Raw genomic sequence first — 22,960 nt, 5'->3', positions numbered from 1 at the left:
TTTTTTTCTTTTTGCTTATGTGGTGCTGAGGAATCGAACCCAGGGCCTCAGGCATGCAAGGTAAGCACTCTACCACTGAGCCACCTTCCCAGCCCCCTAATTGAAAAGTATAAAGGAGAACAAGTAAAATGGCTTAGTCCAAATTATTCGCAACAAAAACACATAATTTGAGGCAAAGTATGATTTATAACACTGATAATTATAAATATAACTGATCATTTAATTTTAAACTTGAGAATATATTTCTTGAAATAAAATCTTACATGTAAGGAGCCCATAGCTCACACCTATAACCACAGCTACTTTGGAGACTGAGATGTGGGAATTTCAGTTTGAAGCTAGCCTGAGCAGGAAGATTTATAAGACTCTTAATCTCTGATTAAACAACAAAAAGACAGAAGTAGAAGTGTAGCTCAAATGGTAGAGCACCAGCCTTAAGCACTTTCAGCTTTTTCATTCAGCTCAAGGCTCATGCTCTACTACTTGACCCACAGCTCCGCTTCCAGCTTTTTGCTGGTTAATTGAAGACCAGAGTCATGTGGACTTGTCTTCTTGAGCTAGGTTTGAACCCTGATCCTCAGAACTCAGCCTTTTCAATAAATAGAGTTACAGGTCTGAGCCCAAGCACCTAGGTTGCTCTGTCCATTTTTGACCCTGCAGCCTTATAAAAATAGCCATAGAGCTCTGCTATCGATATGAAGTTTGCACTATTCCACTGTAAGATTGGGCTCAGATAAGAAAAGCTTTTTAATAATCTAAATTCTATTCTCAGAAAGTCAGTATGGAAGCAAGAGTAATGAATTTTCAAAACTAATGCTACAATTTCATTCCTCTGTTCATATTAAGAAAAAAAATTAAGCCAGATGCCAGTGGCTCATGCCTATAATCCTAGCTACTCAAGAGGCTGTGTGTATACATGTGTATGTACACACACACATACACATATATACACATACATACACACACGTCCCCAAGGAAGATATATAAATGACCCACAAGCACCTGAAAAGATACTCAACATTACTAGTTATCAGAGAAAGGCAAATCAAAGCCACAGTGAGATACCACTGTATCACTTTATACCCATTAGAACTACTATAATGAGTTTAAAACAAAAACTCAAATAGAAAGTGTGTCAGTGTGGATATAGAGAAATTAGAGCCCTTATTCCATTGCAGCTGATTTGGAAAACGGTTTGGACGTTCCCTTAAAAAGAAAAAGAGAATTGTCATACGACACAACATCTGAATGCAGTGCCATATGATACTGTGTTTTGGATATACACACCTGGGGCTGTACCCAAAACAACTGAAAACTGACACACACACACACAAATGCTCGTGCAGGCTTGCCCATAGCTCCTTCCAAAAGTAGCATATGTTCCCAGGAACATACAGTAGCCCCCAACTGCTGAGTTCATCTCTTGATTTCTATGCAGAAAGTCTGTGCTTCTATTTTCCCCTTTTTAATTTTCCTTTTTAATTAGCATATAATTAAATAGTGCATAATACAGGGTTTCAACACAGAAAAGTTTCATGCACAAAAGTATTTTGATCATATTTACCTTCCTCTATTCTTTCCCCACCACTCACCTATCCACTTTGCCTTTCCTATTAACCTTCGTGGTAATCCAATTTTATTTTTATGCTCTTGGCTTTTTTATTTTATTTTCCTCTTGCTTCCATCAATGCGGGAAGCCATGTTATACTAGTCTTTGTGAGACTGGCTTACTTCACTTACCATGATGTTTTCCAGTTCCACCCATTTTCCACCCATGTATAGAATTCTCATCTGCTTAATGGCTGAGTAAAACTCCATTGTGAAGCCAGGCAACAGTGGCTCTCGCTTGTAATCCTAGCTACTCAGGAGGCAGAGATTTGAGGATTCTGGTTCAAGCCAGCCTGAGCAGAAAAGTCCATGAGAGGCTTGATTTTTACCTTCAATTAATCACCTACAAGCCCCAGAGCTGTGGCTCAAGCAGTAGAGCACTAATCCTTGAGCTCAAAAGTTCAGGGACAGCACCCCAAAAAAACTAAAAAAAAATCATGTATTTATACCTCTTTCTTTATCCATTCACCTTTCAATTGGCATCTAGGCTAAGACACAATTTATGAACAGTGCCATCATCACCTGAGTGTGTAACTCGATTTAGAGTTGGGGCAGAGAATTATATACCCAGAAGTGGCATGATTAGATCACATAACAGTTCCGCTTTTAATTTTTTGAGGAACCTCCATACGGATTACCAAAGGGACTGAACGAATTTGCAATTCCCACCAGCATCTGCAATTATTTAGTTCCTTGTTGATGATCCTAGACCAGCAGTTTGCTAGTTAAGAGGAAATGAATCTCAGAGACTTTTTTTGCATGTGTTGGTCTTGAACCTCAGCCCTGTAGGTCTCAGCCTTCCAAGTAGGTAGGTGTAAGCTACTAGCACATGGATTTTTCATGTTCCATTACATTAATATCAACCCTGACCTTTAATATTTCTTTCCATCTGCCGCTTTGGAGTTTTGATTATCCTTATTTTTCTATGAGCTTGAGGTGCATCATTGAATTGCTTGAGAATGCCTTGATTTTTTTTTTTTTTTTTTTTTGGCGGTCGTGGGGCTTGAACTCTGGGCCTGGGCTCTGGGCACTGTCCCTCAGCTCTTCAGCTCAAGGCGAGCGCTCTACCACTTGAGCTACAGCGCCACTTCCGGTTTTCGGGTGGTTTATTGGAGATAGGAGTCTCACGGTCTCTCCTGCCCGGGCTGGCTTTGAACCACGATCCTCAGATCTCAGCCTCCTGAGTAGCTAGGATTACAGGCGTGAGCCACCAGCGCCCGGCTGCCTTGATTTTTTAATGTAGATAGTCATAGATATAAAATTCCCCCTTTCATTGTATTTCAGAGATTTTCCGCATATACTTACTTTTTTGTTACTTCTTGAATGTTTTTTGTTTGTTTGTTTTTGGGTCCGGTTGTGGGGCCTGAACTCTGGGCCTGGACGCTGTCCCTCAACTCTTCAGGTCAAGTCTAGTGCTCTACCACTTGAGCCACAGCACCACTTCCGGCTTTTTTCTTTTTGCTTATGTGGTACTGAGGAATCGAACCCAGGGCCTCATGCGTGCAAGGCAAGCACTCTACCACTGAGCCACCTTCCCAGCCCCTTCTTGAATGTTTTTATTCATCTACCTCGTCCATGAGCCCTGATAATGTGTCTTCTACTTGATCTCATCTGTTTTTGATGTTTCAACTGATTTTTTTTATTATATTTCACTTTTAAATTTTGATTTGATTTTTTATGATTTCTATATTTTTATTGAATTCTTTAGAATCCCATGCTTTTTTCTCATTTAATTAAGCAATTTATTTATATTTGCTTTGAATACACGCCTCTTCGATTTTGTCAATTACTGTTTTAAGATTTTTTTTTTTTTTTTGGTGGATCCTAGTGCTTGAACAATGGGCCTGGGCACTGTCCCTGAGCTTTTTTGCTCAAGGCTAGCCTCTACCACTTTGAATCACAGCACCACTCCCAGTTTTCTGGTGGTTAATTGGAGATAAAAGGCTCATAAACTTTCCTGCCTGGGCTGGCTTTGAACCAGGATCCTCAGATCTCAGCTTCCTGAGTAGCTAGAATTACAGGTTTGAGACACTGGTCCCTGGCTCTAAGAATTCTTTTGGCTTTCATACACTTCACTATTTTTAGATTCTATTTTTATGGGATTGTTGATTATTTTCAAGAGTTAATGTTGCCTTATACTTTAATATTTCCTTTGTTTCTGTACTGAGGTTTTCTACACCTAAGAACAGGTCATTGGTTGGATGTGTTAATTACCTATAGTTTTTAGTTGACATTTTCTTAGTGTTCAGGCAGGACTGGGTAGTGTCAGAGCTGTGCAGTTTCTCCACACTGGACTGGGTACATGGCTCAATGCCAGATTCTCCTATTTACTCAGAGCATTAATCTAGCTGGAGTCTGGTTTCCAGTGTATGAGTGTTGTGTGCTGTCTGTGCTGAGGGTGGGGTTGGTGAAGGTTCAGGTAATCCCCTGCATGGCCACTTTCACGTAGAAGCTTCTCTTTGTGCATTGGTAGCCACTGATGGCTACAAGAGCTTTATAGCAGGTGCGGTGGCTCATGCCTGTAATCCTAGCTACCCGAAACACTGAGATAAGAGGATCTTAGTTCAAAGCCAGCCTAGGCAGGAAAGGTCATGAGTGTCTGATCTAATTAACTACCAAAAAGCTGTAAGTGGCTCAAGTGTTATAGTGCTAGCCGTGAGAGGAAAAGAAACGCTCAAGGGCAGTACAAGCCTCATGAGTGACACAAAATACACACACACACACACACACACACACACATTTGTATAGTCTGTAGGTTGGTTCCCACTTGCTTATAGGACTCCCAGCTTGTATTCGTACAAAGAAAAAGCTCCCAAGCCTACAGATGTCCTGGGGAGAAGCAGAACACTTGGTTCTGAACTGAAAGGGGAGAATCAATGTAGCCCAGCCCTCAACCTGCTGGCCTCAGCTGCTAACCACCCTGTGGGAAGGCAGAGGCTGAGGAAATTGAATGAGCTGCGAGGCAGGAGCCCAGAGCTCTCAGTCCTGGTTGGTAGCAAGGAAGGAGACAGTTCTGGAAGCTCAGTCCTTTTCCTGCAGTGAATCCTCAGGCTTGGGGTCACCCCTTGCTGGAGTTCAGGAGGACTAACCACTGAGGCCTCACTGTCTCGCTCTCTCATAGCTACACTTCTCAGTGAGGCCATATCAGACTCTCCCCTTCCCCTTTTCTTTCATGTCTCCCATCTGGATGCTGGGGCAAGGTGGCCTTATTTTCAGATCTTCAGACTAGCTCAAGTCTCAACAGGCCTCTTCTCAAGAGGGACCCTGGCTATAACTCTCCAACATACAATGGCTCACTCACTTCTCCAGCATACGATATTGAACGCTAGCCTGCCACCCAGGATGGGTCACAGACTGCCCCAGGCCAAGTCCCTACATTGAATGTAAGGCCTTCAGGAAGCATGAGCTTATCCTGCAGCTCGGTGCACCAGCCTGATGTCAACAGCTTTGCCTGGCTTGTTTTGGGGGGATGGTGTTGCTCTCCTGGGAGCTGTGGACTGTTTCCTACTATTTTCTGCGTTGCTCACTTGGTGCTTTTCAGCTGTCCCCTCACCTCTTTTACAGTCCCAAATGTGCTGCTTCTCTTTGGTATATAGCCTCTCCTTTGTTACTCTGTTTTCTTCTCATCTATGGATCACATAGCTAAATGGCTGATCTGCCATTTACCTCCACTTCATTCTCTTTATTTTATTACTACTGTTGCTCAGATGCCTTCAAACAGAGGTGATCTCTGGGGGACAATTGATCTGATTGCTCTGTTGTCAAGGAAGCTGAAGACTTGGCTACCTCTCTTGAAGATTACTTTTTTTTTTTTAACCTGAGACCAGGACTCAAACTTGATATCCAACACTTTCATTCATTGGCTGGCAGTCTACCACCTGAGCCATGCCTCCAACCCCTGAAGATTACATTTTTTCCTTGGCTCCTGATTTTCCTTCTGCATTTCAAATCCTCAGATTTGTTTGTTTGTTTAATGTTTATTCCTCCACCCTTTGTATTATGGTTTTACCCTAGGTACTTTTCTTTCTAAACATATCTTGTCCAGTTATGGAGGTTTAAACATCCACAAACAAACTTACAAGGCTTTTCTTCTTATCTTCAACTACCAGGCCCCAGTGTGCTTTCCTCTTAACTATATCGAACCGGTTGGCATTTCAAGAACGAGAGTATTTTTGTGTACTTTCCACCCTCTTTTTCCATTTGCAATGCCCATACCTTCCTTGGCCACCTAGAAAACTCATCATTTCTTTAAGCTTTGGTGCACACTCCTATACCACTTATGTCTGATTCCTTGGTTAGAAACAGGCACTTCTCCCATGTTTCCCAGTATCCTCATATCAATACTAAATAGGCATGTGTATGTAAGCTTTTATGTATTTATTTGTCGGTCATGGGACTTGACTGACCCTGAGCTCAAGGCTAGAACTTGAGCACTTGGAGTGGCACTCGCATACTTTGAGCCACACCTCCATTTCAGGTTTCTGAGTGATTAATTAGAGATAAATTCATAGGTTTTCTTGGCCAGGCTGGCTTCAAACCACGATGTCAGCCTCATAAGTAGCTAAGATGACATGTGTGAACCATTGGCGCCCAGCAAAGCTTACAGTTTTTAAAGCTATTTGTTTTATTGTGGTTTTGGGGGGGGGGTACGTGCACACGTGCAAGCATGCATGTGTGCCTGTGTCTGTTCTGGGGCTTGACCTCAGGACCTCGGCCCTGCCCTGAGCCTTGTTGTTCAAGGCCAGCACTCTACCATTCAAGTCACACCTTGACTTCTGGTTTTCTGGTGGTTAATTGAAGATAAGAGTCTCATGGACTTTGCTACCTGGGCTGGCTTCAACTGGGATCCTCAAATCTCAGCCTCCTGAGTAGCTAGGATTACACACATGAGTCACAAGCACCCTAGTGGCTCATTGCTTTGAATTATGAACACTGTTGAAAGTGCTTTAACTTACTCCTAACAACCTTAAGAATTTGGTGGCATTATCCCATATCACAAATGAAGAAATTGAAGCAAGTAACTTGCCCAAGATTACACAGCTGCTAATTGCCATGCAGAGATTCACAGGTATCTGACATCCTATAACCTTCACACTACACCAGATTTGTCATTGTATTGATCATCACCCTCTCTGTCTCTGCCATGTGTTGAGCGCCTTCTGTGGTTTTATACACATGCATATAAAATATAAACAATCTATTCTTGTTGAAAAAAATTAGGCATCAACTAACTTCTTTCTCACATTCATTGGGTCAGATTGTAGCTTTCCACTATTTCTCTATTTCTGTCCTTTGTAATATGGCTTTGTAATTCTTCCCATTAAGAGATGAAATTTATTTCCCCAGATGTGTTTCAATGGCTCAAGTCTACAATCCTAGCTATTCAGGAAGCTGAGTTCTGAGGATTATGATACAAATCCAGCCAGGGCAGGAAAGTCTGTAAGACTCTTCTTATCTCCAATTAACCACCAGAAAGCTGGAAGTGGAGCTGTAGTTCAAGTGAAGTTGTAGTTCAAGTGGTAGAGTGGTAGTCTTGAGCAAAAACAGCTTAAGGGTAGCACCCAGGCCCTGGATCAAACTGCAGGACACAAACACAAAAAATATTTCCACAACCATTAGATCTGGGCTGGCCTTGTAAATGTGCTTTAGTGGAGAGATGGCAGTAAAAGTTACATTTCCATTTCAAGGCTAGGCCTCATTCATCACCCTCTCCCTCTTTGCTCTCTCCGGCTACTATCATGAACACAAGCCAGGGCTAACATGCTGCCACTGAAAGACCATGGACAATATAATTCTGAGTTGTAGTTACCCTCAACCAACTTGCTGGATCACCATTCCTGCACAAGGAACTAGACTTGTGAGAAATGACACTTATTTCTAAATACATTGGGTGGGTAGTTTGTTATGCATTAGTATATGCATGGTTGCAATACAGAATTGATTCAGTCATATTTTCACCCACATACATATCCCAAGTTTTCTTATCAATATAATTTACTAATAGGAAACTAAGAAATTAGCTTTCTTTCATAGCTTTGCCTTTTTCCCCATTAAGAATCCCAAGTTCAAGTCAGGTGCTAGTGGCTCACTACTGAGGAGGCCTACTTCTGAGGATCAAGATTCAAAGCCAGCCCAGGAAGAAAAGTCCATTAACTCTTATCTCCACTTAACTAGCAAAAACCCAGAAGTGGATGTGTGGCTCAAGTGGTAAAGCACCAGAGTTGAGCAGAAAAGCCAGCCAGAACATGAAGCCCTGAGTTCAAGTCCAAGTATCACACACACACACACACACACACACACACGTTCACTAAGCAACTGTGCTGAGTCCTGGCTGCAGATATCAGTGTAGTACTGGGCAGGTATGCAGGCTGCCTCTAATCTTTTGTGTGTGTGTGTGTGTTGTGAGGCTTGAACTCTGGGCTTGGGTGCTATCCCTCAGCTCTTCAGCTCAAGGCTAGCACTCTACCACTTGAGCTACAGCGCCACTTCTGGTTTTCTAGTAGTTTATTGAAGAATCTCACAGACTTTCCTGCCCTGGATGGCTTTGAACTGTGATCCTCAGATGTCAGCTTCCTAAGTAGCTAGGATTACAGGTGTGAGCCACCAGGCACCCAGTTTGCCTCTAATCTTTTCAGAACACAGACTTGGTTGAATGAGAGCCCCCACTAGAAGACATTTGATGCCAAGGAATTGTTTATTCTTGGAATCTTGTAGAGACCATGGCTTTTCTAGGACAAAAGGCTCTATCAGTGTTAGTGAGGTTTGCTGTGCCCAGAAATGTAGTCATGGAGGCTAGTGACATCCTCTAGTACATCCTCCACTGCTGGCTTTGTGAGCATTGTGCAGCTGTTCTTCATGGAAAGGTAAACTTCATCCATTCATTCACTCATGTACAGTGTCCTGTGTCACAGAAATTTCTAGATGCTGAGGATGAAGCAGTAAAATCCAATGCCTTTTCATTATTTTAATTGAGACAGTACACAGATTCTATAATGTCTATTATGGTTTGGATCTGCAGCATCCTCAAAGCTCATGTGTCAAGGGCTTAGTCCCTGAGTCGTCAGCACCCACAGGGGTGCCTCTGGTAGGCGAGTGGGTCGTGAAAGGTCTTAACTTCATCAATGGACTGTCCCTATTCTTAGGGGTATAGGCTAGTTATATAATAGCTTAGTTAAAAAACTGAGCTCTGGCTGGGTGCTGGTGGCTCACGCTTATAATCCTAGCTACTTAAACTACTCAGGAGGCTGAGATCTGAAGATCTTGGTTCAAGCTAGCCTAGGTGGGAAAGTCTATGAGACTCTTATCTCCAATAAATTACTCAGAAAACTGGAAGTGGCATTGTGGCTTAAACGGTAGAGCACTGGCCTTGAGCTGAAGAGCTAAGGGATAGTGCCCAGGCCTGGAGTCAAGCCCCACGACTGACCCCCCCCCACACACACCAAAAAAAAAAAAAAAGAGCTCTGAGCTGGGTGCTGGTGGCTTACACCTGTAGTCTTAGCTATTAAAGAGGCTGAGATGAAGATCCTGGTTCAAAGCTAGAAAGGTCAGAGAAGTCTGTGAGATGCTCATCTCCAATTAAGCACCAAAAAGCCAGAAGTGGTGCTATGGCACTGGTGGTAAAGAGTATGAGCCTTTAATGGAAAAACTCAGGGACAGAGACCAGGCCCTAAGCTCAAGTTCCAGGTCCTACACAAAAACAAAACAAAGCAAAAACCCTGAACTCTGGCTGATGGCAAGTCACAAGATGAGCAGTGTGGGTCCAACACATGACCTTCATGCTCTGCCTCACAAGCCTAGCAGAACCTAGAGGTCATGGAGTGAAACTTCCAAAACCATAAGCCCAAGTATTTTTTTAAGTTGATTTCTCTCTGGTACTTTGCTACAGTGATGCAAAGCTAACACAATGCCTGTATTATGAGAAAATAAATTAAGGCAAGAGAGAACCAAAGGGCACAGATTGGAGGTTCAGGGAGATAAGACACTTGAGCAGAGAATTGCAGTGAGGAAAACAGCCAGCCAATGATGAGTTAGTGATATTCTTGCTGGAAAAGCACACATTTCCCATGGCCATGCTTGGTTGGCTCCAGGGAGAAAGCAGCCAATGAGCCACAGCTAAATGATCAAGGTAGCAAGCCATGCCCCAAGTGATGGGAGTACATCACAGTAAGGCTAGATTGGAGGAATGGGGGGAGAGGGGAGAGACATGAGGGACAGCCACAATTTGTATCAAAGGAACTACTAGTCAAGGGTAAACAGGAAATTATTCATGGAACTGATTCCTAGGTCCACTGACGCATCAAGTGTCTCTGAATGAAGCCCCAAGTATGTGTTTGTTTTCAGTTCTGGAATCTGAACTGTTTGTTTGCTAGGAGATGCTCTAATACCGTAGCCATGCCTCCAGCCTCAGGAGCAGCATTTTCCCCATAAAAAAGAAACTGCTACCCTTATAATGTATGGCTGAACAAGCAAAGAAAATGGGAGATGTACACTGAACTATCTGTAATGTGTACCTCAGGTTTTAGAGTTCACATTTTTTAAGTTTTAAAAGTTAGTTCTAAGGTACTTTCTCCACCTTTTGTAAAATTGCCATCAAGATCTTTTCTATTTGATATTGAGTTGCATGCAGGTAGGAATGTAGCTAACAATTCTGGAGGGTAAATAGCACCTCTACGAAGTCGAAGTCGGGTCAGACAGTCTGATCACTCACTGTACAGGAATGGTTCTATCACAGTAGGAACTAAGTGACTTGTGGCATTTTTACTATGGCTACAATAGTGGGTAAATTCTTATGTACAATCAGCACTGAACAGTCACAACTGTTCTCTCTTACTGAGGCTTCAAACCACTTAAAATCCTTTCTGGACTTAGGTAGGCCAATTAACGAATAGATAAATGGAATTTCTAACCCATGAATTACACAATTATCCAAACATTTAAAAAGCTGTACTAGAAATCCAACACAGAATAGAACACAACTTAAAGAGAAAAAATTTTATTGCGATATAAAATGCACTTATAAAATGTCCACAGAAGGCATGTAATTTTTCACTGCTATATAAATTTATTGGGAATGTTATTCACATCTAGTGTCACCTAAAACATCCTGTAAACAATGAGTTATCCTCTAAAACAAATGCAGAAGTGATTCTTCAGAAATCATTGCATTAAATAATAATTAGTAAGATAATATAATCATATCTATATTCTGGAATGTCCATTTACTGTCATGTAGTGTAGAATTTAAGAGTGTAATTGCGCATGGAGATACAGAAAAACGTTTACTGCTGACATCCTCTTTATATTCATGACAGGTCCTGTTCTTCCTGACTGCAACGGACCACTTTAACTACAGTCTCAAACAGAACCCCAGGCCTCTCATTGCAATAATTGGTGGGTATGTGTTTCTATTTGTGCACCTAAGGAACTTTATAAAGTATATCTTTAGTAAACAAGTGCAACATCATTGTCAACTATTTTGCAAGTTTAAATATTATACTCTAATTATTTTGTAAACAAGCAAAAACCACACAAATATTCTTAATTCTATTTTTTTAATCTGCCAACCCATAATTATCCTTATATCCTTTACTTGAACACACACTGAATTTCTGAAAGGTATGTCTTCTACCTTGGGTGATAAGGTTTAGCAAAGAATGCTTCATATTTTACACTATGAAATGTGCATTTCTGATACTGTTTAGGCATCATGAAGTTTAAGTCAAGAAATCCCAAATTCTGCATACCCACAGTTCCTTTCAAAAGCTTTTCAAGATTATGGCTCTGCTGCAGGTTAACCAATTAAATATGTATTCCAGCTCCCTCTATTTCAAGTATCAAAGGCTCAAAGTCTCTCTAGGTTCTAAATGAAAATGCAAAAGCTTTAGAAGACAGTTAAATGCATTTTTAAATGAGATATTAACTCAAACAACATTCTTAAGCTAAGTTAGGCTATTCAGTACTAGGACTTTAAACAATTTAAATTTGAGTATTTGTAGCACAAGGATAAAAGAACATGATTTGTCTATAAACCCATGGTTTTGAAAAGGAAAACTTTTTAGTCTTGTTTCCTTTTCAATGATCACTCATTTGAATTTCAGTCTGAACATGAGCACTGTGGGTCTCACTGCACTTACAATGAAATGATTTCCTTGGAAAAACATTTTTTTTTTAAGCAATGGAAAGAGATTCACCAAGGCAGTCTGTCAGAAATCCTTCAGTAGAGTAAGTATCTGGTACCCTATAGTTTCAGAGTGAGCTACTCTGAAATTTTAATGCCATTAAAAAAACCAAGAAAGTTAAAATAGAAAAGACTGGTATGATTATTTCTCCAAGATGCAGACACAGTCCAGGTTTGACAGCACAGCTTCTCAGAGTAAGCAACTTTCCACCTCTTCCTAGGCACATACATTTCCAGCTTAGAAAGTAATCTAACCTGTTCCTTAGCATATTCATCAAGGTGAGTATTTCAAAAAAGCAAACAAAAAAAAACCCAGATGTTTCACTAAATATAGTATATCCTACTTTAAGACATCAAGACTTTCTGGAAATGGCCCAGCTATATAAAATGTTCAGAATTATTTGTGTGAAATCAACACTCAATGAAAAAGGTGTGACAAAAACTAAACAATGCTGTGTTAAAACCTCTCCCAGCTTGAACTCAAAAATAGAAATCATGAGTCTCCCATAACATTTTATAAACACACACAAGTGAAAAGTGCTATTTTTCAAAAAGTACAATTTTCTTCCCTACTGTATATCAACATGGAATGATTTCAGTTCTCCTGTATCCTAAAAGTGGACTTTAAAAAATAACTAGTATTGCGATGTTGAACAGACCGATTTTAATCAGTGGCTTCCGTTTCGGCTGGACCCCTAATCAGTCTTCGGATTCCTCTTTTCCCTGCAGGACCTTTCGGTTTTGCAAAACTTTGCTTATGTGCATGCTGCTTGGGATGCACTTCCTCGTAAAGGAAGTCTGCAGTCAATTCATCTCCATTGTCTATCTCAATCTGTAAAAAAGGAAATTAGTCATGTGATACAACATAAAAAAGCATAATAATCAAAATGCCATGCAAGCAACAAGCCAGTGTTCAGATATGAGTGCTTACGCACACACACAAGCAAACCAGGGCTGTGTATGTAAACTACTTCAGGTTTTCAAAGCAATGCAAAATAGTTGCCTAAATATATCATCAGCCCTGTTCACTTTCTTTCCTGTTCCCTCTTACTGATCCTAGTTAAGTAATGTTGCTAAGTAAAAGCTCATATTATAATATTGGGTGGTTGTGCTTTTGGTTCATGATCTATTCAAGAAACATATATGGCTCTATTCATTGAGCCACTGGACATCACTCTGGAACAGTTGAGGGCAAACTCAAAACTAAAATCAAGAACAGGTAACACAGAACCTGTGTGACTTGGCAAAGTGTAAACTGTGTCTTGATCCACCTTTGCTGTGGAAGGTCCAACCATTCAGGACCTTAAAAAGATCAAAGAAGCCACCTGCCTTATCCTATCTATTTAGGAGGTTGGGATCTGAGGATCACAATTCGAAGCCAACCCAGACTGGCAAGTCCATGAGATTTAAACTACTCAAAAAAAGAAAAGCTCAAATGGTATAGGACTAGCCTTGGGCAAAAAGAAGCTTAGGGACAATACTCAGGCCCAAGGACTGGCACCAAAAAAAGAAAAAGATCAAAGTATTCAAGACCTAAAACCACACCACTGGTAGCTTATAAAAGACTTGTGTTTTAAGAGGTGAAAAGCTAAAACATAAACCAAAACATATCTTTCCTTTTGCTTTATCTGCATTTAAGAAAATAAAGGTAAGAAAATTTGTAGTTGAGTTCCCACAATCCAAATGGGAATTCCATTTTATACACATTCCCTATTTCCCCAAATAACTGGGCAATGTGCAATCCTCCCAGGACCCATGGATATAAATGGAGTGTGGTTCCTTTTCAGTAAGAAGTCTAGTCACAGTCAAAGTATGTAGCTCTAGAAGCACTGTGGGACAGAAGGTGGCAGAGGCCCAGGAAAGCTGCACCTCACAATACTGTAGCCCTGAGTCAGAGGTGGCTACTGAGCACTTGAAATGTGATTCAGATGACTCAGAAACTAAATGTTGGTGTCTCTCTGTTTCTCCTTGAGAGCACCACACTGTTAAGAGTGTACTCCTTCCTTTCTGCTTGTCTGCTTGCTTATTCAATAAAGCTCTGCCAAGTCTTCTTGCCAAAAAAACAAAGAACAGCTAAATGTTAAATTTTATCTAAACATAGCCACATGTGAGTTGTAGCCACCATTTACACAGTGCCGATCAATAGAGAGAGGAGGAATGTGACAGGTCGTTTCTAGACTTGTAAAAGAGATTCTAAGGACTTAGGTTAGGAACAACATAAACAAGTATTTTCATTTATAAATAATGTCACATCTTATGGTACATGGAAATGACAAGAAAAATCTGGTGATAAGTGATGGTTTTAAAGCCCAAGTCAGCTGGGCAGCAAAGTTCATGCCTATCTCAGGAGGACAAGATCTGAGGATAACAGTTCAAAGCCTGCCCAGACAGCAAAGTCCATGTGACTCATGTCCAATTAACCAGCAAAAAGCTGGAAGTGGAACTGTGGTTCAAGTGGTAGAATGCTATCCTTGAGTGTAGAAATTATAGGACAGTGCTTAGGCCCTGAGTTCAAGCTCCAGTACCAGAATGAATGAATGAGCAGAACCTAAGTCTACCTTTCTGATTACATCCATCTGCAGTTGTCGCTCTACAATTTCTAGTAGAGGGCTCTTGCAGCTTGAGTACAGCATCCGTTCTCTTATACTGCATGTGTATCCAGGCATTGAATAAATAAAAACTGTAAGGTGAGAGAGTAAGTACAGTTAGCAGTTCATGGATTAAAGCAAGTATACAAACCTTATAAAACTGCAACTAAGCCCTCTAGGTAAGAAATGCTTCAGTATATGGTACTGAATACCAGCCAGCCAATGAAAGTGCTGTGAAAAACAATGTACCACATACCTATGGACTCCAAGTAGTCTCCTTCGTGTGAATGTTTATATAGGAAGAAATGGTAGCGTGCCGAATGCTTGGGAATCCTCTTTGGCAAATCTTTCAGTTCTGTACTTGTGGTGTTGGCCAAAATTATAATTTCGTTTTTTATATCTATTTCCTAGCCAAAAAAAAAAAAAAATATATATATATATATATTCGTTAAAACAGTTACAATTTTATAATAAAAAAGTTAGAAGACAAGAAGGGACACAGTCCTGGATTAATCTTGACTTTTTTTTAAATTTATAATGACATATACAGCTTTTGTGATTTTCTTTTGTGCTAGTCCTGGGGGTGTGAACTCAGGGCCTGGGTGCTGTCACTGGACCTTTTTGCTCAAGGCTAGTGCTCTACTACTTGGGACACACCTCCACTTTTTGCCTTTTGGTAGTTAACTGGAAATAAAGAGGAGTTTCATAGACTTTCTTGCCCTGGCTGGCTTCAAACCTTCATCCTGAGATCTTAGCCTCCTGAGTAGATTAGGCATGAGCCACTAATGCCCAGCACATTTGTGATCTTTTAAGAAACGAATAAAATAATTAGAGGCATTTTTAAAAATTTAAAGCCCATGAAAATCAGAATTTATACAAGCTGTAAACCACTGAAGAGAACAGACTTTTCATTCTCCATCTCTTACCAACTGCACATAGTTGAGCTGTCGGTTGCTCAGTTTTTCCAAAGCCTGGAAAGCTTCTTGAGAAATAGGAAAGGCTACTCCTTGTAGTGTTTGATGCTTCGTGTCCACGCCTACATCAGTCTGTACCTGAGTATGACAGACACAATTTGCTGGTAAAACTTCACATTCACCAATGTCCTATGGTAAAAATAAGAGCACCCATCCTACACCAAAGACCACCATTCAACTGCTTCCCAACCTGTAACTGAGAATTCAAACACTATACACTTAGAGAGCAATTTACTTTGCCTGTTGTGCTGCTAGCACTTTGTTGACATGCAAGGTGCACAATCTATCGTTATGAAAATGCTGGGAGGGATGAAGGAGTGTGCAGATTTAGCAAGGCTCTGGAGGTTCTGTTCAGTTGGTTTGGCACAGTTCCAATGAACTGCACAAACTCTTACAGTGTCATCTATGACCCCTTCAAGTCCTGTACAAAATTTTACTGGACAGAATTTGTGAATAACAAAACACAGTATGTGTAAGAAACTACACTTTTTTCGCTTGGACATAAAAATGCAACACAAACACCATGCACTGAATTGAAAGGAGGACAAATAGTACACAAAGACACAACACAGCTCAACAAATTGTACAACTGCAGAAGTTCCAGACTGAGAGCTTTCTTATACTAAGAATGGAGTGCATGTGGCCCAGAAGAAAGCTTTCAATGCACATCCATGGTCAAGGTCTTTATGCTGGTACATGGTAGCTAGTATAGGCGCTCATTTGCAGTGTCACATGGAAAGTCAAATAGAAATTCTACTTTTGTAAATAAAATGAATGGAGATTCTACAGCATGATATTGGATAATGAAAACATCATAAAATATATGCAAGTGCATACCCCAATATGATCCTCTGGGTTCTGATTGCAAGGAATAAAACAAACTATCAAACTTGTAAAAAAAAAAATCACATCAAAAGCCCTACCAAATAACTTAAGTTAATACGATAGATCCTTGGCTACCAACTTAGTATGAAACATTTTAATCATTTTCCAGACTCTTTCCTATTAGTCTGTTACTGAGGCCAGTGAATAACCATCTCAGCTACTTGTTCTTTTCTGTAAAATAGCAGTAGAAATACTGTAGTTATGCCAACATCCACTAGGATGCCTCAGAAAGTAATATATTAAGAATACAATGAATTATAATATGGCTGAGATTGACTGACTCAAATTAAGAACACAATGAATTATAATATGGCTGAGACTGACTGACTCAAACCTGCTCAACAAGTCCTCAAATAACAATCCTCCATCCAAGTTCACAGACTTGTACAGAGCTCTTAGAAATACTCAGCTTTCTACAGAATTTAGGTGATTCTCATCAGACATCGCTATTCTCTGAAGTAGCATAAAACCTGCTCTAGGCAGCCTTACTAAAAAGAAAACTGCAATAAATAGAGAACACACACGTTCCCATTTTCATAGTATCCAAAGAACGGTGTTTCTAACAAAAAGACAGTGTTCTGACATATATGTTTTGGAGGAAAACTACTAAGACATTGGTAAGAAGTGTACTACTTTTTAGCTTTGTCTTTCTGAGAACACACTGAACACAGACAGCCAATGGAACACCTTTATTCCTAGTTACTCCTATTAAGTGAAAATATGGTACTGTCAAATACTTAACGCATTACAAGCATTTCAAAGTTGTAATTTACCTCGTTAATTTTAATCTGCCTTAATTCTTCCTCAGCTGCAGTCAAGGGCGCTGGGGAAGACTGGGACAGCAGATATTTTTTGTAACCATGTAATGATACATCTTCCTGTAAGCACAGAAATGGACTATTAACTATCTCTACAAAGAAAACAAGTTGTTTAGAAAGAAAAAAAATGCTAATTTAATTGAAATTTTTTAAATAAAAAAGTAGCATTAGGCCAGAGGCCAGTGGCTTACACCTATAATCCTAGCAACTCAGGAGGCTGAGATCTGAAGATCATGGATTGAAGCCACTCGGATCTCCAGATAACCATCAAAATGCCAGCCTTGTGCAGAAAAGCTCAGGGACAGCATCCAGGCTCTGAGTTCAAGCCCCAGGACCAGCACACACACAAAAATAGCATTTTGAAAGATTCAAATTGTATGTGCACACTTGTGCATGCGTGTGCATGAGCCAGGCCTGGGGCTTGAACTCTGGGGCTTAAGCATGATCCCTGAGCTTTCCCCCCACCCCTCCCCACCCCACCATAAGCTAGTTCTCTACAAGAAGAGCCACAGCTCCACTTCCAGCTTAGTTTCAAACATTTCTATGGGGAATATTTACTCTTAAGTTTTATAATTACTGAAATCTTTGGTATGAGTTTGGTAGTGGTGATGTGAGCCAATAATCAGTCTAGTCATGCTTCAAGTCCACTTTTAAGTATTTTCTTGGGGAAAACTGTCTTATAGTTCTGTAACAATTAACAGTTAACATTCTGAATTCTGGATTTAAACTAATACCTGTACTTATTCAGAGAACATCATTAGAGTTTGTATATATATAAAAAAAAGACATTTTCTTATCTACTATTTGTGGTTTGGAAGACTGAGACTTAGGGACTGGAGAAAGCAGCCAGCGCAGTACACAATTAATGAAGTACAAACTGCACATTCCCTCTGTCTACTAAATTACATTACTTTCTGAAGCAGGAAACCTCTGAACAAGTAAACAAAAGCCTGCTGACAAACATAATTCAATCTTCTCAGTCTGTGTGCATATTCACTAATATATGTAATTACCATGCAAATATTTTAGAAAGGTAGGAATTTTCCACAGCACATATTCTCATTGTCTAATAAATATACACACAAATGAATTGTTATATATGAACTGTGTTAACTTTCATATCTTTTGAAATATAACAGTACTTTCTCTTTTATTCTTACTTTTTTTTTAAGCTACTGGTTTTTATGTATTGATTTTATTTATTTTTTGGGGGGTCCGGTTGTGGGGCCTGAACTCTGGGCCTGCGCGCTGTCCCTCAGCTCTTCAGCTCAAGGCTGGCGCTCTACCACTTGAGCCACAGTGCCACTTCTGGCTTTTTTCTTTTTACTTATGTGGTGCTGAGGAATCGAACCCAGAGCCTCATGAATGCAAGGCAAATGTTCTACCATTGAGCCACCTTCCCAGCCCTATTCTTACTTTTATAGATTCAACCATCTGAATTCATAACAATTCCCCACCACTGAGTTCTTTAACAATTTTTTCACAACATTAAATTTACATAAAAATATGAACTTTGAGCACCTTTACTGTTCCAAATACTTCATCTTTAATGTGGCCACCTCCAAATTCTTTTTTCAGAGTTGCTCTTGTTGCTGCATACAACATTTTTTGACGAACCTATTCATTTACCAAAATTTTTGTGTAAGTTTATGGATAAGAATATCATTACAAAAACAGCATATTCTAAATGTATTAAAAAAATCTTTAAACAAATTAAAACTAGTGATAAAGTTGAAGCTCAGATGCTAAGAATGAGAATAAGCATTATAATGAGCATCTAAGCTATCAATGACTACCAAGGTAGATTACAAATTACATCACATCTTATCAAGTGGAAAAAATCACAAAATGCTAACAAAAAATTCTAAATTTTCAAAGTAAGAGTTCCAAGAATACAAAGTGAGTTTAAAAAGTTTTTAAAAGAGGAGAAAAATGACATGAAATAACTTTGATAGCGGAATCTTCCTCGAAGCTATCTCAGATATTATTAAGAGTCAAATATTCATGGCTTACTGATGGCATATACCATCCTATGTGGTACACTGGGATGAAAAAGATCAACACATACTTCTCCTATTAAAGAGTCTACTATCTACAGAAAGCTACTAAAAATAATTTCATAATCCTTAACAGTGAAATCCCAAACCTTTTTCCAGAGAGGATGTGAAGAACTAAAGGAGACAGAATAATCTTTTAAGAAGGCCATCTAAATAGCTTTAAAAAAATATTTTTTATAACAAACTTAAAATTTGGACAATATTCACATGATAATTTTACCTTGTTTCATTTGGTCAATCCACTACCAACCTTCCTAAAATAAGTATTTGTACATAAGCCTATAATGGGAGTGACAGCCATTAATAATACATGAATACTGACAAAAATTAAAATTATAGTCAATAAGTTCTCAGCAGTATTACAGTGATCACTGTCAGGGCAAAGTAGTTAGCTTTATAGTTAATTATAGTTAATTAATAATACTTGTGATTTCAAGGGAGAGTCTTCTGAATCTAAGTGTAATACTCCTGATTCCACAATATCAGCACAAGGATTTCCCCAATCATCATTTCTTTTTTTTTTTTTTTTTTGTCGGTCGTGGGGCTTGAACTCTGGGCCTGGGCGCTGTCCCTCACCACTTGAGCTACAGCGCCACTTCCGGTTTTCTGGTGGTTTATTGGAGATAGGAGTCTCACGGTCTCTCCTGCCCGGGCTGGCTTTGAACCGCGATCCTCAGATCTCAGCCTCCTGAGTAGCTAGGATTACAGGCGTGAGCCACCAGCGCCCGGCTCCAATCATCATTTCTTATAGGGTAAATGACCTTTTAATGTTCAGCCTTGAAATATTTTTTAAAAAAATATCTTGAGCATTTACTGTTAAATTTCACTACAAAACAACTACTTACATGAGAATGATCTGGAGACCATGCAATGAATATCCATTCATATCCCTGCGCATTCTGAGAATCTAACCTGAACAACAGGTAGCACGGCTGCTTGTCCTCCAACAGGGGCAAGACAAAGGAATCATAATCCTTTTCCCAGGAATCTTCAGGCTGACTACAAGATCCAACGACAAGTTGCTCTATGAAAAGAAAATTTTAACCTGATACATACATGGTTGGAAATACCAAATGGCAGAATAATGTAGACTAGAAAATATATTTCTTCTCCAATGATCATCACTCACATCAACAAGATGAAAGACAAAAGTGGCAACACATGAAATTATTATGATATGAAACACAGTTAAAAACAGTAATGAACAGCATGCTGTTTTAGATAAATACTTATGTGATACAAGAAATGAAACTGAAAAATGATCACAATCATTGAGATGAACAACAGGCAGTTAGATTCCATTTTTCAAAAGATCAATGCTGTAAAGTACTAGCAAAATATAAAAAATTACACTACCACTCAAAACTATAATTTCTGAAATAAGATTTAGCTCTTATAAGAGATATTCAGTTGAACAAGATTTAGTGCCTATTTGACTATAATGCTATAGATTTAAACATATGCCTACAAACATAAATTACAATGGACACTTCACAAGTGTAACTTAACACAATGAAGTAAAATGGTGACACATATGGACAGGGGATGTGTGTATCTGTGTGTCTGTGAAAGAGAGAGTTTGACTGAAGCACTTTTCAGGGACAGTAAGAACTGGAAAAAGCCTCAAGTTCCATCATTAAGAAAATGAACAATATGTGGCACAGACAAAAACATTCAAAGTTGTTCAAAAAATATATTGTTATATAAGAAAAACACTAACATTTCAAAAGGCTTAAAAGCAAATAATGGCTATCAAGGCAAAGTACATAAATGCTGTCACATTTTTTCAAGTATAAAACCACAATTTTTTTTTCTCATTTTTCAAGGTATGAGTTATAGGAAGACCAAGTTATTTCAAAATTACATTTAAAATAGTTTATTATGTACTACTTAAGGAGAGATGCAGGTATTTATTATTTTTCATTCTTTGAAATTTCCTTTTCTATCTTTCTTCCTCAAAATAAACTAGAAAATGATTTCAAAAATAGTGATGTGCTGCTAGTTAGCGACACTACCTGTTCTATTTTAATTACTTAACTAGTCACTTAGGGGGGCTGGGAAGGTGGCTCAGTGGTAGAGCGCTTGACTTGCATGCCTGAGGCCCTGGGTTCGATTCCTCAGCACCACATAAGCAAAAAGAAAAAAAGCCAGAAGTGGCGCTGTGGCTCAAGTAGTAGAGTGCTAGCCTTGAGCTGAAGAGCTGAGGGACAGTGCCCAGACTCAGAGTTCAGGCCCCACGACCGGACCCCCCCAAAAAAACAACAAAAAAAAAAAACAAAAAATAACTAGTCACTTAGGAAGTGATGACACTAAAAATTTTAGCTCAATATTGCTAAAACATGCTGCTTTACAGTATCTTTAACTTTATTCTCATTGAATGTTCAAAGTGCTGTCGATTTTAGAAACTATTCTCATTCTTAATACATAAACAGAAAGTGGAGAACAAATTAGATCTACTTCCAATTTATGGAAGAATAATTTATGTTTTCAGAGTAAATAAATATGTCAAGGTATTTAAGATATATGAGGCCAGTGGACTATTTTATATTTTAACACATTCCATGTGTGATCAAGTCAGTCTACCAGCAATTGTTTAAATTCAAATCTGACTTTCAGAATTACTTTTAAAGAGTTAATTTATACCTTGGTTAGATTCTTATAACTTTTTCCAAACTTAGAAAGACCATGTCTGTACTACAGAACATTGCTGAACTAAATAACTTCTTTTTAATAACCACCTGTTCACTGCTTCCAGAAATGGAAGCACTGACATTAGAAGCAGACTGTGTTGCAGGAACCAAGTCACAAATATTAAGAGGCAATACAAACACAAAAAAATCCTGTGCTACAGAATTCAAGAAGAGGAAGGGCTCTTAGAGACGTGATGTGAGCAATCTGTTACTTTAAGGCAAGCTTTGAAGCTTTTTCACATTAATAGTTCAAATTACTGACAACACTTAGCAATCTAATACCCAATAATTTAAGCACATGCGGTATTTTTTAAATGTTAACTAACCATTTTCAATAGATATTTTCAGAAGTCTGTATTTCCCGTTTCTGGCTCTGGCAAAGATCTCTTTAACATCTTCACTTGCTGTGGAAAAAAAGATAAGGATAAAGCTCTTTTTAAAAAAAATTTCTTCTCTATATGGAAAAAATTACAAAACGAAAAATATCTGCATCATATAACATCTTCTTGTTACCAGTATTATAAAACTTAAAAGGCATAAATTAACAGGCATATAAATGTAAGCAAGACATATAGTTATGAATATATTCTTAAAGTAGATGAGCTTCAATGTTTTTAGCTAGGTAATTCTGTAACTGAACACTGGAGTGAATGTAAGTAACTCAATCCAGCAAGGAGCAAATTACAATGAAAAATAATAATTAAAATCGTGAAAAACTTTTATTCATATTTGATAAACAAGAAATGTTGAAAACTTGCTTTCCTCCCCTTCTAATTCAATTTCAGGCTTGTGAAACTGCTTCAAATTATTTTCTGCATTTGTGCATTAAAAACAACAGTATCAGATACTCTCTTCTGATTAAATAAGATGCCAATAACATACACTAGGATCTTAGAAATTCTAGTTATTTTCTTATTTGTACTTTTCAACAAGCCAGAGTAAACTCGCTGATTATATTCATTTCATATCTGAACTCTGGTGTATCTATTAGAACCTCAATTTCGTTCCTGATCTTATGCTTGGGTTGTTTAGAATTGCTCATAACTATCACTAATACAAATAGTGCTGCCCATCAGGCTCAATCATCAAATTCCAACTTTATATACTTAAATGTCAAAATCAACTCGGCTACGTAAAACAATAGTTTTAGACCTGAGACTATG

At 38.9% G+C, this 22,960-nt stretch overlaps 1 protein-coding gene across 1 annotated transcript; it reads right to left on the bottom strand.

The window, feature by feature from the left end:
* Window positions 1–10,584: 10,584 nt before the first annotated feature.
* On the bottom strand, window positions 10,585–22,262 carry Twf1 (twinfilin actin binding protein 1; the record flags this gene model as incomplete). Its single annotated transcript, XM_013018719.1, has 8 exons — window positions 10,585–12,617; window positions 14,344–14,465; window positions 14,630–14,780; window positions 15,300–15,425; window positions 17,006–17,110; window positions 18,572–18,667; window positions 19,953–20,131; window positions 22,124–22,262. Coding segments are annotated over 8 exons (1,086 nt in total), but the record flags the coding sequence as incomplete, so codon positions are not given.
* Window positions 22,263–22,960: the final 698 nt, after the last annotated feature.

Source organism: Dipodomys ordii, unplaced genomic scaffold (genome assembly GCF_000151885.1).
Source record: "Dipodomys ordii isolate 6190 unplaced genomic scaffold, Dord_2.0 Scaffold42, whole genome shotgun sequence".
NCBI classification, from domain to species: Eukaryota; Metazoa; Chordata; class Mammalia; order Rodentia; family Heteromyidae; genus Dipodomys; species Dipodomys ordii.
This window is presented reverse-complemented; position numbering and strand designations above follow the sequence as displayed.